Source organism: Ambystoma mexicanum, chromosome 10 (genome assembly GCF_040938575.1).
Source record: "Ambystoma mexicanum isolate Mex_15411 chromosome 10, UKY_AmexF1_1, whole genome shotgun sequence".
Classification (NCBI taxonomy): domain Eukaryota; kingdom Metazoa; phylum Chordata; class Amphibia; order Caudata; family Ambystomatidae; genus Ambystoma; species Ambystoma mexicanum.
In genome coordinates this window covers 193,935,417-193,952,415 of record NC_090932.1, presented here as the reverse complement: position 1 = coordinate 193,952,415, position 16,999 = coordinate 193,935,417, and the positions used below count along the sequence as shown (strand labels likewise).

At 47.6% G+C, this 16,999-nt stretch overlaps 1 protein-coding gene across 8 annotated transcripts in view; it reads left to right on the top strand.

Annotated features, from left to right (window-relative positions):
* SORBS3 (sorbin and SH3 domain containing 3) overlaps nt 1-16,999 on the top strand; it is a 683,012-nt gene that overhangs the window by 418,522 nt on the left and 247,491 nt on the right. For all 8 annotated transcript variants that reach the window (XM_069617708.1, XM_069617705.1, XM_069617709.1 and 5 more), the window contains 2 exons: nt 3,614-3,731; nt 13,685-13,738. In XM_069617708.1, the coding sequence (XP_069473809.1) occupies nt 3,614-3,731; nt 13,685-13,738 (172 nt within the window). The remainder of the gene's footprint in view (nt 1-3,613; nt 3,732-13,684; nt 13,739-16,999) is intronic.

Genomic DNA, 16,999 nt, shown 5'->3' with positions numbered 1-16,999 from the left:
CTTGCACCAAAGGTCACCAGAAGGGAGTCACAGGAACACAAGGAGGCCATTGTGTCTAGGTAAACCCACACTGCCCTACCCACCTCCAGGAAGCTAAGGGTTGTATCCCGACAAAGAGAACCCTCCTCGTGGAGAGACGGTAGCACCAGATCCTGGTTCTGATAGAAGGAGGAGATCACTTTAGGGAGGAAAGCAGGCGATGGACGAATCACCAGAACCTCCGGCAGAAAATGAAGGTATGGAGGAACGCACAGGAGAACCCCCAATTCTGCCAGACACCTACCCGAGGTAATGGCCAGCAGGAAAATGATCTTAAAGGTTAAGTGCCCTTAGGCTGACAGACTCAAGGGGCTCAAAAGGATCCAGCACCAAGTGAGAAAGGAAGAAGAGAAGATCCCACTTAGGCCAGGGAGGGCGAAAAGGAGGCAGAGCCCGAGAGAGGTTTCTAAGAAGGCGGGCAGCCAAACCCTCTGTCTCCTCGATACCACATCACGGTTCCTGGAAAGCTCTAATGGCGACCAACTGGGCCGTCAGCGAGGAAGCAGCGAGACACATATTAAAACCTTCCTTTAAAAACTCCAGAATCAGAAGGGGAGGGCATGTCAAAGGAAAAAAAACGACGGGAGCACCAGGTCGCAAAGGACTGCCGGTGTTTGTTGGAGGATTTCAGCATTGAGGCCTTATGGCTTACGACAAACCTTATTCGTCACCATATTGTCTGTTTGAAACAAAGCTGCCTACCCTTCCAGGTGTTCAGCGGAGTGAAGGAGGGCATTGTGGACTGGCGCCAGTTCCCGCAAATTGTAAGAAGCCAACCAAGTCATCATCGTAGCTCCCCATCCTTTCGTGCTGGCGTCTGTTGTCAAGAGGTTGGCAAGGAGTTTTGACCTGATGGACTCGTTCAGAGGAATCAGACGAGCATAGTCCAGGGATGCCGGGTCCCAAGACCTCAAGATATGGCACCTTATAGATTGGAGGGGATCCCTGGCCATTGGGATGATGAAAGGGCTGCAGTCATGTCCCCGTGAAGAGTGCAACCACGTTCTGGCCGGGGCCAATGATATGGCAACAAGGTTCTGGAGATGTTCCTGGAGTTTCACAGCCCTGTGAAGGGCAAGACATACCCCGCCTGGACCGTTTCACAACCCAAATCAATTGCAGACAGGAGCAGGGTTCCAGGTGGCTCTTTGCCGGATTCAACTTCCAACTGAATCTCAGGAGGGTGTGGCAGATAATAGTCGTGGTCTGCCTGGCCTCGTCCCTGGATGGAGAGTGGATCAGCCAGTCTTCCAGGTATGGTTGCACACAGACACCCTGGGTATGCAGAATCCCGACCATAGGGGCCAGGATCTTGGTGAATGCCCACAGGGCCGCAAGTCAAACCAAATGGGAGCACACAGAACTGAAAGTGCCCCTCCGGAGTGGCGAAACTTAAGAACCGCCGATCCGCCTTCCTGATGGGTACATGACAGTAGGTGTCTTCCAAGTATACTGAAGATAGAAAGTCCCCTAGAGATATCAAGGGAGTTATGAACTGGAGAGTCTCCATCCTGAACTTCCTTTTGGAGACAAACCGATACATCCCCTGTAGGTTCATGATAAGGCAAAACTCCCCCGAAGTCTTTGGAGCTAGGAACAAGGTGGAGTAAACCCACTGACCCTGTTCCAACGAGGAAACCGGCTGGATGGCTCTCTTTGCCAGCTGGGAAGAAACGACTAGCTGAAGTGCTGCCCATCTGACAGGGTCCCCGAGCCAAGGAGTAATCCTGTTTCCAGAATCTGGGGGACAAGAGATTAACTTGTGAGAAAGCCCTTCGTAGACCATCGCGCACAACCAGTTGTCTGAAACCTCCAGATCCCACACATGAGAAAAGGTCCCTAGATGCCCGCCCACTGAAAGCTCGGCCCGAAGACAGGACTGCACGAATCCAGGACACTCAGGAAGGAGGAGTGGCCAACATGACGGCCAGTGGCCTGGCGATGTTTGGTAGCAGAGGGAATGCCTCACCTCAAAACACTTGTGTATAGGCGCGTTATAAATGCCATATCATATCATATCATATCATATCATGCCCCTGCCCCTACCTATACCCCTGAAACTCCCATCGCTGAGCGACAGAAGTAGGACGGGAGGACTGGTATCTGTAGGGCTTCTGAAAAGGGCCAATCTTGGATTCAGTGGGCAGGACAATGCCGAGTCCTCCCGCGTTTGCTGAACTGGTTCCGCCATTTCCTGAACAACTTCTGCCTAATGAACGGAAGATGGAGCAGGGATGCTCTTTCAGACGTCTACAGCTTCTGGCCCCACATCCAGAATTGCCTTCTAGCGACCACCACAGAAACTTCTTCCAAAGCTAGGGCGCACAGGATGTTGCAGGAATAATGTTGCAAATGCTTGGTAGCAAGGTCAATCCCCGTACCTTGGTTGGTACATTACCACTGTAGGCATCCTGGACCTCAGGGGGTGGTGTGGGTGCCTTAATGTCCACCAAGTCCAGGCTCGTAGGAAGATAGCTAATAACTTACTCAATAACCCATTGCTTCAAATCCTTCCCCAGTAAATCCCAGCCTTCAGGATCTTCCGTGTCTACCAGTGTCACCACTGTATCAGGGGAGCCGGATCAGCACCACCACTGGTAGTGCAGGTGGAAACAGACCCTCTGGGGAGTGGGAGAAAAACATCTGTCCAGAGCCTCCTCCACCGTAGTCACAATAAGCAATGTCAGGTGCTCCACTGGCATGGAGACCTGAGGAGGAGGAGGGGTAGGGGGCTGCCGGTGTAACTGACCGCCCCTTCTGAAGTCCTCATGACCCTTCCGCCCCTCATGGCGGGGAGAAGATCGATTCCTGCTCTACCCCTAGTGCCTAGGAGAGGAACAGAGCTTTGAGCAGGAGCGCGACCTGAAGTGGAGGCGCTGCATAACAGAATGCTTAGCCAAGGATCAGCCAGGTGAAAACAAAAACACTGTGCACGCATAGCCTTACTTGCTGCTGAAAAAAACCTGGGCGCCGCTACCCAACGACACAACCCGGAAGAGCCCGAAACACTTCCAGTCGCAGGATTTCAGTCAGAGGAGATGGCAGAGGAGAAAGAGCTCTGCCCTCAGTAGGGTCATCTGACACTGTGTCCCACCGGCAGGGGCCAGGGTCTGCCCTCCGGGAGAAGGCCACACGCGACTCCATGCACACATACTCACCTGTTGGAGACAAAAACAGAAACAGGCCATGTGGGGGAGGAACCTCCTCTTATCCGGGTTGTCTCTCGGGGATGAGCCCTCCCCCCAGAGGACGGGGTAACGACTCCTTCTTTTGTTTTGCTTATAATCATACAGAGCCTGTGTTGGAACACCTCATTGGCTAGACTGTGACAAGGAAGAGCTAGGAGGGGGTAACAAGGCAGGGAAAACAGCAGTGGACACATAAACACTGAGGACTGGGGTAGACTAAGTGAGACAGTGAGTAAGCTGCTGCCCCTGGCGCTTTGCTGATGGAAGTACCTCAGGGGGAGGGCTTGACTGGCCAGATACGTAAGATCTGCCCAGAAAGGAACAATTTAACCTGTTGCCAGGACAGCCTGTTGAAATTAATGAATCCAACTTTTGTGTCTGTGCAGTGGGCGGGGAGCGGAGGACGCACCCGTGCAGGAACACCAACCGTCTGCTCACACCAGGCCCGGGGGCAAGTTCCAGGGCAACGCCCGTAGCGCACCTGTCAACACCCTGCACGGCCAGGTAAGAGGGCCCAGGCCCACGATGCAATGGTGAGAAGCTGTATGGGAGGCCACACGCCTGTCACTGGCCACGGGATAGGCCTGTATGAATCCCGGGCAATGGTCTGTGTGCAATACTGGGGAGTGCAGTATATGTGCACCTCGTGACTTGTCTCCATGTGACTCTGGGGCCAGGTCTATAGGTGAAGTAGTCAGTATGTGACCCAAGGGAACAGCCTGTGTCTTATCCTGAGGACCACCAGTGCATGTGTGATCATGGGCACAGGTGGGAATGTCAATGTAGCAAGAGGCCTGTGTGTGATCCCGTAGACCCGTATGCCCACATCTTCAGGGAACAGCCTATATGTTCCCCTTGGGCCCCTGAACTACCTTTAAGTTTTTCCAAGTAACCGGTCTTGTTTTCGTCAGAGTATCCAAAGCAGAATATAGCAGTGGGGTGCACAGCAAGGCAATGTCAGGACAAAGCATGGACCCAGAGATATTGTAGAGGATTGGTATCTGTGTTCTGAGTGTAAACAAGACATTCTCCATGGCTCATAACATGCTCATGGACCGCATCACCACTCACTCATGCCCGGAGTTAGACGGAAAGTCCTTAAATATCATTCTGATGCAATGTCCCTGTATTTTTTCAGTTTTTCTATGCTTATCTTACTTACTTTTTGGACTCATCAGCAACATGAGTACACCAGTGCTTCTTTGGGGACACTTTAGTTCCTCAGGGTCAGGGTACACTGCCCATCCTGTCTTCCGTGTTGAAGTCTCCCTGCAGAGCTAGGTTTAGGGAAGTGCTTCACTTGTTGGTCTCAATGTTTACTTATTTTCAGGGGTTATTGTTCCTCTGTACCCTGGAGGTGCTGCTACCAGTGACACACATGAGCAATTGCCCAGGAATCATTTCTCTGTGTGAGTGAAGGGGATTCACATGTGGCCATTTCTGGTCGTAGCTCTACCGGCCCCAGAGCTTCAAGGCCGCAGGGGACGTGACCATTTAAGACCTGTTTGTGAAGGGATGGCTGTATTCAGACCTGAATCCACAATAAACTATTTGTATATGTGTCGAGGGCTAGTCTATCACTTGGGAACCCCGTATGGGACATCCAGTGAATTTGCTTGGGAAAGAAGCTAAGCTGCACGTGGTTGCCCATCCTGTCTGAATGGGCTTCAACATCTTTGAATGCTTGGAGCTTTGTGATTGGGCTCACTGGTTCTCCCACAGCCCCTATACCCCATAAATATGGAAGGCCTGAGCCATTACCCTGTAGAACATTTGCCATCGAATGAGAGGAAACCCGGTGGGAACACACAGCTCTCCAAGACTCTCAAGATGGCAGAGTCCTTGCGAAAATCAGCCTTCCAACCGTACCGCTTTCACACGAAGATGGATGACTACTTCTTTTGTATCAACAATAGAAGATTTAATGCACATCTCAAACCTTGTGCCCCTACCCACACTTTGCTGAGTGCATCTGGGTGCTGCTCCTCTTGACTCAGACCTTTTGCACTGAGTCTGTCTGTCGTCCTTGTAATACAGTAAACAACGACATTGTAGTGTAGTCCTGACAAACATTCTCTTCTCACTCCACTATCACACAAGCATCAAGAAGTCCTATCACTGGTGGATCCACAGCTTAGAGAACCAGTAGAATTCAGAGATTGAATCCGCAAGATCTGCATGGACATTTTCAAGTCATCAGATATCAATCCTGCGATGGCCCAGAGGCAGACCTTCGTCCTCCAGGTTAGTACATAACAAATTCCATTTGGAAAGTAGCTTACACTGCATCTCTGAAGCTAAATCAAGCTCCAGTTTGGGTAAGCAAGCAGATCTAACAGCGGCCAGATTCGATTTTCCCAACATTCAGGCAAACCATCAACATTTGAATATGCAGGCAGATCTACAGTGCCCAGATTCGATTCTCCCAAAATTCAGTCAAACCGTCAACATTTGAATGAAGAAGGTAGATTTAGAGCAAGGCAGTCAGTCTAACTGGAAAAGCAGTGCAGTGCTACACAGATTTCATGATAAGCGGTAGAGGCACACAGAAGTAGGAATGCCTCAGGAACAAGAAGCAGGCAAAAGGTGAGAGGAAGGAGGGGAATGATTAGCGGGGTAGGAGTGATTTAGTAAGTGTGGGGAGGAAAAGAAAACAGCATGAGTGCAGTGTAGAGGTTTGGGGCAGGCAGGCGGCTTCCTGCGGCTCCACTAGCAAAAAATGGTGTATCAGTCAGGAGGAAAGTGCTTACCAGCAGGGCCAGGGCCTGGAGCGCCAAAATGCTTATGGGAGGGAGAGCTTGGGGATGACAACAGATGCATCACGAAAAGGTTCAGAAGTCAAAAGTACAGAGTCTAGCGAGGCGCGGCCTGGCAGCCACAGCCAGACAGGCCAGACAGGGGCCTTAATAGTGGGCCTTGGGCATGGGGCCGGCATTGCTTGGTGGCTCCCTGGCCCTAAGGCAAATGAACAAGCCAATCGGAAAGCAGTTGGGCGGGTTTTCCAGGCACTCCAGTGCCTATAATGGCGGCGGACATTTGTAGATGGTAAAAAGGCTCAGGTTTAACGCAGCCCAACTGGGCTAAACAGATGTTGCAGAGTGAACAATGATTTCAACAAAAATAGTACCTTACTGCCAAAATATAAGGCAGCCCTGAGCTAATGGGCATTGGGCTAATCTGATAAATGCAGATCGAATGTTGCTTCCACCAAAAATAGCAAAGCACAGCCCAAGAAAACACAGCCCAACTGGGCTTACCTAAAGAAGATGGGCGAACGTCGCTCAAGTCAGCCTCGTGGTCGGAGGGTAGGGGCGCTGCATTCATCAAAGTTCATACTGGCGTGGATGATGTTTACATTTTGGTGTTATCCTTTCTCTTGAGCTCTAAAGAAAGGGACAGCCTTTCTGGAACCTAAATTCAAGATTACACCCTCAGAAATGCACGCTACCAATGGTCTAGAGTCCAACAAGGGTCAGAGGCAAGGCAAACAGGCCACCCACAAGCACACAGCAGTCATCACACCACAATCCAGAAGAGCTGTGGTTCTATTCTGTCAGCGACCACCTATGTAGTAAGTAAAACCCAATGACAGGAGATGGGCCGCATAAATATTGAGCCACGCTGAAGCAGGTAATTGCAAGTCACAATCACTGGATGGGTCATGCCTTCAAGATCTTAGCTGCTTCTCAAGATCACTGTAGAAAATGATGGCCTTCCCTGTGGTCAGACAGGCCATGGTTATAGGCATACAAGGTTGGAGGAGGAGGACCATCAGAGAATAAACTCCAGAAAGGCAACAAATCCTCCTTTCATTTACATCACCTTGGGTAGGTCTGAATAACACAAGGCCCACAAATGAGGAGTGTAAGGATCCTTCCGCAGAGCCTTGGTACCACGAAGAACAGAAAAGGGATGCTACATACACCCTTGCCCATCACTAATCCCCGAAGTACGGAGTGCTGTTCAATAAGGATGGGAAGGTGGCACGCAACTATGCAAGCAATTACTGTAGCAGCATTTTTTCCATAGCGAGAATCCAACACGATCACCCGGATTTGGAAGCAAAAACATTGTATATATTTTTGAATGCAAGAGTTCTCCTAACCTCTAAAAAGGTGCCACCTGGAACAGGGCCAGAGAAGTTGCATAGGTACCCAAAGGCCTGCAGCGCCCCAGTCGCCATTCTGATCCTGATGTTCCTGGATGAAACAAGGGAATCCATATCCTGAACGCCACGCTGCTCCTGATGCCGGCGGCAAGTAGAGCAGATCCCTGTGGCAAGCACGTAACACGGACCCTTAAAGCTCTAGATGTTGTGTTGCAGCTTCTCCCGCAGCAAGACATATCCTAGAACTGGAATGGATTGAAAGTTGGCAGACATTGTGAAACGCCTCTTTGGCTGCTTTTCTGATCCTAATCTAACACATGACCACATCTATAGCCATGACAGTGGAACATGCTGGTTCCAACACCCCATAGTGGCCGCGGATACCCAGAACCTAAAAACAACACTCTGATCCTGAACCTCCAGCGTGCAGGATTGGTCGCAAAACAGCCTCTGAAGCAAAACAGTTGTAAAACTAGAAAGGTACCCTTACTGTTACAGCTGTAACCACAGAAGTTCAAGAAGAACAGATGAAATGTTTGAAAAGAGGTGAGTTGCTAGATTTAAGCAATCCTAGGTGAATCAAACCGCTCAATTGGTCTATACCGCCCACTCAGGAGGTTAATTCTAAACAATTCGACAAAAACATACAATTATACAAACAAAAAGTTGATAAGAAAATGTGTTTTATAAAAAGTAATCATAAAAAATATTTTGGAACAAGTAATAAACAAATAGTGCAAACAAGTTTCATCTGTTCAAAACAAAATAAAGCAACTCAAAACGAATAATGCTTCAAATTTAAGCAGCTACAAACGAATAGTGCATCAAATTCAGTTCAATTACAAAAACAGTTGAAGTTAAAATGAATGAGTTCACAATACAACCTTTCATAACTTTAAATACTCTTATTTCTAAAAAGATATTCTGACTGTTATAAAATTGCAACCTCATAGATGTATGGTTTGGGAGACATTTTGTTGCCCAAGTGGCCTCACAGATATTTGTGGCTCAAGTAAGAGGGTTGGTGACAAAAGTAAGATTCTGATTAGTAGGATGAGCCATGTGGATATCAAGTGGATGGCTGGGGGCATAAGATCATTCAAAGCTGCATATACGATCTAAGCTGGGATGTCTACACACATTTTTTAATTTTTTAAAAAAATATAATTACATTTTTTTCTTTTTTTATTTGCATTTTTAAAGTGCTCACACAGCTCACACAGCCCGGGGACATCGAGTCGCTGTTACCGGAATATGACTTAGTTGCGTATTTATAACGCGCTTAATACCCAGAGGTTTCTAACCACAGACCCGGTGATCAAACCTGTGTTGCTTCGTGTCGTCTTGTTTCCAATGCGACCACGTTGCCGCTGAGCTATCCTCCCAGTAGAAGAAAGAGGTATAGCACAGGAAGGTCTGGAAGGTCTGGCCATGAAGAGAGCCGATTAGTTGCTCCCTCCACGTGCCCCTGAGCTTGCCATGGGCTTCTTGGCCTGCCCAAGGATCCGTTGGAAAATATAGGACTCATTCAAAGATGTTTAAAACACAGGGCATCAGTCATAAAATTTCACAGCATCCAACGGAAGGACATTTGAAATATGGCACTGAAGTAAGGACCGCCCCAATAGGAGAATGCCTCAGGTTGGTGGTCTGAAGGATGACTCTCGAAAAAAGAAGCCCTGGAACACATCTGTAACCTGCAGCCGACTAACTCACACACAGACAGACATACCTGCCTGCATTGGAACAGCAGAGCCGGCTCAGGAGGTGTAGGCCAGGGACTCCCCGGGAGCAGGATAGGTACAGAGTCAGCGGGAAATCGACAGGATTTAGGGAGGCGCGGGCTGAGTTATACGAGCGGGCTGGCAGTGAAGCCCCGATGAGCCTGTGGTGCAAGGAACCCCATCCTGTTCCTGGAGAATCTCCAACTGGGTGTTGGAGCCAATCTTTCCCTAAATGAAAAGCCCACCTGGGTGACTGGAAACCTTATGCAGCCATCCCTACAAGTGGAAAACAGTTACAATGTGTGTGGTTCCAAAGAGGATTGGCAACGACTGGAAAACCCAACAGAAGGGATAATAAGGCCAGAGGGAAAAGAGGGTGGGTAGCCCTTCCCCTTGGAAGGGCTGCATTGGACTTGTGGGGGCATGATAAAAAAGCAATCATGGCCTAGTAGCTGGGCTAAGCATTTGAGCAACCAGAGAGGATGTAATGTTCTGGTCTGTTATGTTATGCTTTGTGAGCAGGATTGTATACAGCACACAGACATCGCCGAGGCGGCTTCCTGCCAGGAGTCATGACAGAACGATGAAGAATGGGTGAGAAAGCAGATATCCCAACAGCAAGCAGAGTAGCCCTGATTTCACAGCAGCCAGCATTGCAAGAGCTGATAGAAGCCTTGCTGGAGCAGTTACCAGGAGATTCTGGAAAGAGCACAAAGCAGAACCGCCATCTTTAAAGTGGCCTAAGTCCACCACCATTTTGCAGATGAACATCGCAGTATAGGCTAGTCCACCAGATCAGGAAGAGACAGGGCAGGTATACATAGAAGCAACCAAATGATTCAGAGATCAAACTGGTGCCTTCAAGCAGCTAAACCTGTTTCAAGCGAAGCAATTCCTCGCCAAATGCAATGCCATTTTTTTGGGACTCCTGATGATTTCGGTTGTTCTACTTTTTATCTACCCTTCCTCGTGACCAGTGACCCTGTATGGTGCGGCTCTTGAGGAGAGCTCAGAGAACAAATCATATGACCGTAGCATGTTGTTTTAGTCAAACGTGTTTGTGTTGTTTTAATTGTCTTTTTAGGTATTTTTTAATGGCTATAGGATTGTGTATGCATCTGGTATAAGGGACTGATTCTTCTATAGCACTTGGTGCCGATAAAATGTTGAAGTGACTACAGATAACAGCTTAAGTCCCAGCAGAAGGGAGACTTATGATAGGTTGCAGGAGCTGATGGACGTGGCAGTGAGCCTGCCACTAAGACACCGAAGCAGATGTGCCACTGTGCAAACTGATCAGGATCATCAGCCAGGCTTAATAACATGGCTGGAGAGGACCGCAGTGTTGGCTCTGGGCTCAAATCATGCCAGGAAGGAAACTGGGGGAACATAAACCTTTAAAGTAACCTAGAATCAGCATCAATAGCACAGAAAGCTGCAATGTGACTCTAGAGAGTAGCTGCCGAAATTACGGCGAGGGTCCTTCCTTACACCTATGATGCTTTCATGGACCCAGATACTTTAACTGTCAATCTCAATTTATATAAACTCCTGAATTGGACCTAACAAAAGAGGTACCTTTACACGTGCCCCTTCAAAGTGCAGTCCTGATGAGCAAGAACTTCATTATTTTCCAGAAACATTGATGAAAAATGCAAGAGGGATTCAGGTCGATCGGAAGGACCAGTTCACCAGAAAGATGATGCCACATTGAGGGGCATGCACTGCATGGTCTGTTCCTTTTGCAGGGTGAAGCCAGAAAAGGCCGAAGTAAGCAGGGCCTGATCTTGGAGCAGGTGCCTGGAGCTAGAAAGCCTGGAGCTAGAAAGTGCACTGAGCAAACGGAATACTCATATATGCGGCTACCTTATGCGCCTTTCTTCTTTCTTGCCGTGCACAAGTCAGTGTCTTAAGCTACATGGACGCATCCTTGCACACGCCTTCTCCTGCTGAATTAATGATCCAGGGTTGTCCAACTCCCGGCATCGAGGGCCGGATCCATGCCAGGTTTTTAGGATACCACTCATTAATATTCATGAGATAAATTTGCGTACAATGACCCCAAATGTATGCACATTTTTCCTCATGAATATTAATGAGGGATATCTTGAAAACCTGTTAGGATCCCGGCCCTCGAGGCGGGGAACTGGACAACTACGTGTTCTCCAGGGAAAACTGCTGGCCTTCCCCACATGTGTGTGACAGGCAAGCTGGCCAATCTGGACATGCACAGGTGCTTGATATTAACCCCTTTGATTGGCCTTAATGTGGATCTCTTCCTTGCTTCACCTTTAAGGAACAGCCTTTGACCCCAGACACTAAAGGTCATCGAAGTCAGGTGCTATTGGTTAATACCGAGCCTCCCTGAATTGATTGCGGGATTGAAGGGGAGCCTCAGCTATGGAAGAAAGGGTTATGCGGCCAAGGATGATTGTAGGAGATGCAGCAGAGCCGCCAGTTTAATGCCAAGAAAGGCGCACAATCTTGAAAGGAAACTGGGGTTCTTACAGGACAACCAACACGAGCAAGGAAGAAGTCAAGGAGCAATGACAAAATAGTCCTGGGGCAGAGGGGCACAGAGGGGTTTCTTCAGAACTTCCTTGACAGTGGCATGGCAAATTCTGAGCAAGGCTTATTCCAGCTCTGCTGCACTCATATAGCCATAATAACTTTCATACATAGTCTCCCCTCTGGCAGGTACAGTCTTTTTAAGCAAAAAGAGGCATGACTAAAAAAAAAGTAAAAGATCGACCTGAGCTTAGAGTCAGCACCAACAGCCCCCGCCACTTCAGGCCTTTTCTAGGGTACAGTTAGAACAGCCCTCGAGATACAAGCACCTCATTATTATGTCTTAGGCGCTTTTTGTAAATGACTTCAGTTTTGTGACAGTGCATGACTGTAGACTGCTAGCCATGCATTGCTTAAAATGCATGGTCATGTCACCCCTGCCCCCCCCCTGGATAAAAGGGCACAGCTATTGCCAGACAACAAACTATTTGTATATGTATCGAGGGCTAGTCTATCACTTGGGCACCCTGTATGGGACACCAGGAGTCTGTGAAGGCGGGCTGACAAGGATTCTATAATACTGCATGCATAGCGGGAAAGGCTGGAATCTTCTGGAAGAGGCACAGGCCTGTCCATATCTCTGCAGGCGTGTTGTGTTTGCTCTGTTAAACCAATGGAACCTTCTCTGATTGGAAGGCGTTCCTGAGGTGATTGCTTATGTGATTGGTTGGAGCCCGTGAGGGTAGTTTGTGTTAGGGTGCTTGATAAGTCTTCACCAGGGAGACCGAGAAGAGTTCTCAAGAGTCGACGGGAAGGCAACTAGTGGTGAGGTACATCTGGTGATAAGCCCTGTCTGGGAAAGGCTCGGAGGTGGAGTCCTCTGGCAGACGAGGAGCGGTGCCCTTATTCAGGTCCTCCCTAAATTTGAACGCATGGATGGTGTTTCCAACCTGCTGGATGGCGCAATTCCCTCTTGTCAATGGATAAGGCTTTTTAGAAGATGGTAAGAGGTTGCTTAACAGAGCCGAAGCGAAATGGTGAGTAGGACAGAAGAGAGAAGAAGTCGCCTCCTACTTGTGTTTTTAGGGACAATGGAGCTGTCATTTAGTTCCTCTCCAGTAACTATAGTATCCCACAACAGCAGAATAAAGTATTTCCATTCAAGGTTCTGTGAGATTAGACATGCATCCCGGGCAATGCCCTGTCCCACATAAAGCTATGATATTAGGTTCACCCCCACTTGCTGATAGTCGTTTTGGGAAAGAATGGAACTTTGCCCATGCCGAATGGGGAGCGGTGTATGGAAGGGCTAACCCCATAGCCCATAGAAGGAGACACAGTCTTCTAGGGTCGTGCACTGCTTAGGTCACCAAGGACTCTAGTTTGTTTGAAATGATCCCTTCCTCACTGGCCTGTGGATGTGATGGCATGCCTCCTATTTCTTCTCAGCTTCGCAGATTTGGCCTTCTGTCGCCTCCTGAACCCGTCATTGAGGCATTATGCCAGAGGGCTGGGGCTGTCGGCCATCAAATAGTAAAATCCAGATGCCATTCACGCATGGTCAGCAAATATGGGACTCCTCTTAAGCCAGAAAAGAGCTAGCTCTCCACAGGAAGCTCCTGGGAATTGGCATGTATCCGATCCACAGGACAGGTCCTCATACGATCCCAGTGACTGCCTTGTATGTGACGCAAAGGACCACTTTAGCAACATGTGGCCATAGAGGTCCCTATGTGACCTAACCGACAAGCTTATTTGTGGCTGTGTTGACTGGTCTGTACGTTACGCTGTGGCTAATTTGATCATAAACCCATGGGCTAGTTGTAAGTATTCCTTGTAACATGCCTGTGTATAACTTTAAGGACTGATGTGTACATGATCCCAGGCTCATGTCTGTATTATGTGGATGATTTGATCCTCAGACGTGTGTGCGGGTGAATCTAGGTACTCCTCTGAAGTGACACTTGGTTCTGGACTGTATTGTGACCCCGGGGACTGCTTTGTAAGTGCTCAAATAGAGATTGGCCCATATGAGAGCCTGGGGGCTGCTCTGTGGGGGAGAATTTTGAATTATTTTAATATGAGCTGTAATCTAGGATGTCTTTCTTGGCTTTCAGCTGACAGATGCCTTCCGAGACGATCACCAGGAACCACGAACGCAACCCATTGAGGTAAGAGTGCCCCTGTGCTGGGGTGAGAGTGTGGGTATTGCAAAGCTTGGGGATCAAACCTAAACCCTGCTGCCACCATGCACTCAACCTTCCAACAAGTAAAACCATAGAATTGAATGACTCCCATGTTCATCCAGTCCACACATTTCCTGCGTATTGTTGACACACAGGGCCCGATTCATGAAATCTTTTGCACAGTGCAAAGTCATTTTGTACTGCAAAAATGACTTACAAAATGACTTTGCACAGTTCCATGAATCAGGGTTTGTGTCGGAAGTGCAAAGTCTCTTTTCAGCAGTGCAAAGTCACTCTGAACCGTGCAAGAAATGCCATGGATTGGACCCTCATGGTCTCTGGTTTTACCCTGAGCTATGCAGTACTGTTGTGCTACTGTGCCTCTTTCAATGTCCTACTCAGGTGGTCCCTATAATTCCATACACTGGCAGGGATACCAAAGGAAGAACCATACTAATGAAGTGTATGGGTAACCTGATATACCTAAATCATAAAATATTACTCCAAATATTTTCAATAGACAACTGAGGTGATCTAAATTATTTTATCTTGGAGTAAAAGGTGAAATAATTTAGATCACCTCAGTTGCCCTTTGAATGGACGACTTTTGCAGCAAATTCATATTAACTGGCAGATAAGCCTGTTGGACTTGGACTGCCTACAAATTGCAGATCGCTGGTGCCGCACTTCCATCCTTGATGATTTTTTAACCCAAAGTGCCCTGGGTGATCCCCATTATCTCCAGTGATTCTGTACTTTTTCTTTTCCAAAGTGCACCTTTTGAATCGTTCTAAACAGCCCAACTGTACTGTTGAAGTTAATTGTGGCATCTTGCTCCAAGACGGCCAACACCATCTTTCCCTTACAAATCCTTGCCCAGCCGGCTCATCAGGACACTAAAAGGCCAATAAGGGAAGCCAGCAGGCTTAGCCAGCCCCCTATCCAAGGCCCACTACTAAGGCCCCTGTCTGAGCCTTTCAGAGTATGATGGTGCAAGGGGCAACTCTCCCTCCCTGCAATTTCCTGCTACCTCTCAGCCCTAAGAAATGGACAAAGATCTACCCCCAGCCCTGGTAAGGTACTATGAGGCACGCTCGCTCCTCCTCTCCATGACACTACCTCTGCTGACACTTTGGTGTGCTCCTTCATGCACTAACTTTCTCCAACTCACACATACATAACACTAGTAATCACCACCTTTTTTGACATGCCTTGGATTGCCTGCCTAGCCAAACATTTCTTCAAATGTACCCTCCATCTGTGCTGCCAATTTCGTTTTTTTGTGTTCAGAGTGCCTTGTAACAAAATCGAATTTAGTGGTGGTACTAGTAGCAGCAGCAGTGGTAGTGGTAGTAGTAGTAGCAGCAGTAGAAGTAGTAGCAGGATTAGTAGTAGTAGTGCTGGTAGTAGTTGTAGCAGCAGTAGTAGTAGCAGCAGCAGTAGAGGTAGTAGTAGCAGTAGTCATAGTAGTTAGTAGTGGTGGTAGTAGCAGCAGTAGAAGTAGTAGCAAGATTAGTAGTAGTGCTGGGGGCAGTAGTAGTAGCAGCAGTAGTCATAGCAGCAGCAGTAGGAGTAGTAGTAGTGGTGGTAGTAGCAGCAGTAGAAGTAGCAGCAAGATTAGGAGTAGTAGTGCTGGCAGTAGTAGTAATAGCAGCAGCAGTAGTAGTAGTGGTGGTAGTAGCAGAAGTAGAAGTAGTAGCAGATTTAGTAGTAGTGCTGGTAGTAGTAGTAGCAGCAGCAGCAGTAGTAGTAGTAGTAGCAGCCGTAGTAGTAGTAGCAGCAGTAGTAGTGGTGGTAGTAGCAGCAGTAGAAGTAGTAGCAGACTTAGTAGTAGTAGTGCTGGTAGTAGTAGCAGCAGTAGTAGTAGTAGTAATAGTATTAGTAGTAGCAGCAGTAGTAGTAGCAGCAGCAGTATTAGTAGTCTTTTATTTGGGCACCATAGACATCACAAAAACACTATTAAAAATACAAATTACACACCTGTAAATACAAATCATAAATCATTGCTCATCCAGTTATAGTACATGATCGGTACATATTACATATTTATAAAAATGGTTCCCAGTCAACCCGGGAGAGCAAGCAGTGGTGATTTCACTTTCCCTTTCCTCAGCTGCCGAGCTCACGAGATATATTGGCTAACTGCAAAACCTATCATTCCATCTAAACAAATTGTACAAAATAAAGTGCATTCTGGGAGTACTTACTTACCCTGTAATGCTTTAGTAATGGCGTTAACCCCTTTCGCCTCAATTTCAGGGGAAAGGGCAGTGAAAACATTGAGCTGCACCACGTCTCAAGAACACACTGACTTTTGCTCACTGGCTCCCTTCCGTTTCCCTGCCAGGCCTAATGCAGGGAGCAAGTGCCTCCGAAAGTAAAATATCAAGTGAGTAGTCCAGCTAGGTCTCAAAATCCGGTGTTGTTTTCAGTGATAAATGATCTAGACCGAGCTTCGATTTGATCGCTGTATTGATCATTTGGCCAGTAAACCTTTCCGTATCTGCAGACTTTGTCCACGTGTTTTCCCTCGCTAAAAGGCTAGAAAACGATTGTTTTGCACATTCCACTTGTGGTGCCCGTAAACAATTTGAGGACCAAAATAGCCAAACATTTTACCACTTGAAGGGGCTCATCACCTAGAGAAAAAATATTTTGTGGGGGACTTATTTCCACCTAGCTTCATGAACTTAGTTTTTTCAGTGTTGACGACCACATTGAATGCCATACAAAACATAGCCATTTATTTTAACAACTTTAATAAAGAGACCTCGATTCTGGCCATCAACACCGCATCGTCAGCTTACAACAACACTGGATAGGATTCTAACAACCATTGGGACATCTGCCCTCTCTGAAAGTAGATCTGATACAACACCATCAATGAATAGGAAATACAAAACAGGAGCAAGTGCGCATCCTTGATGCACTCCTTGATTAAGAGTAAAGCTTGCCGTCATCTTCCCCATTCCCCGAAATCCTACTGCAGCAGTGTTATTAGTGTATAATAAACTGAGTATGTTTACTAGATCAGCATCTAGGTCCTTTGGTTCTAAATATATCCCATAATGCTGACCTATTGACTAGGTTGAATGCTGCTTTCAGATCTATTAAGGCAAGCTACATAGGGTGCGTTGATAGCACCAAATGTTTCTATACGAAGAGAAATAATCCAAAGCATCCTTCTGAGTCTTCGATGAAAAGAATTTACATATTGAGCACCCGTTTGCGTCGTGGTCGGCATGA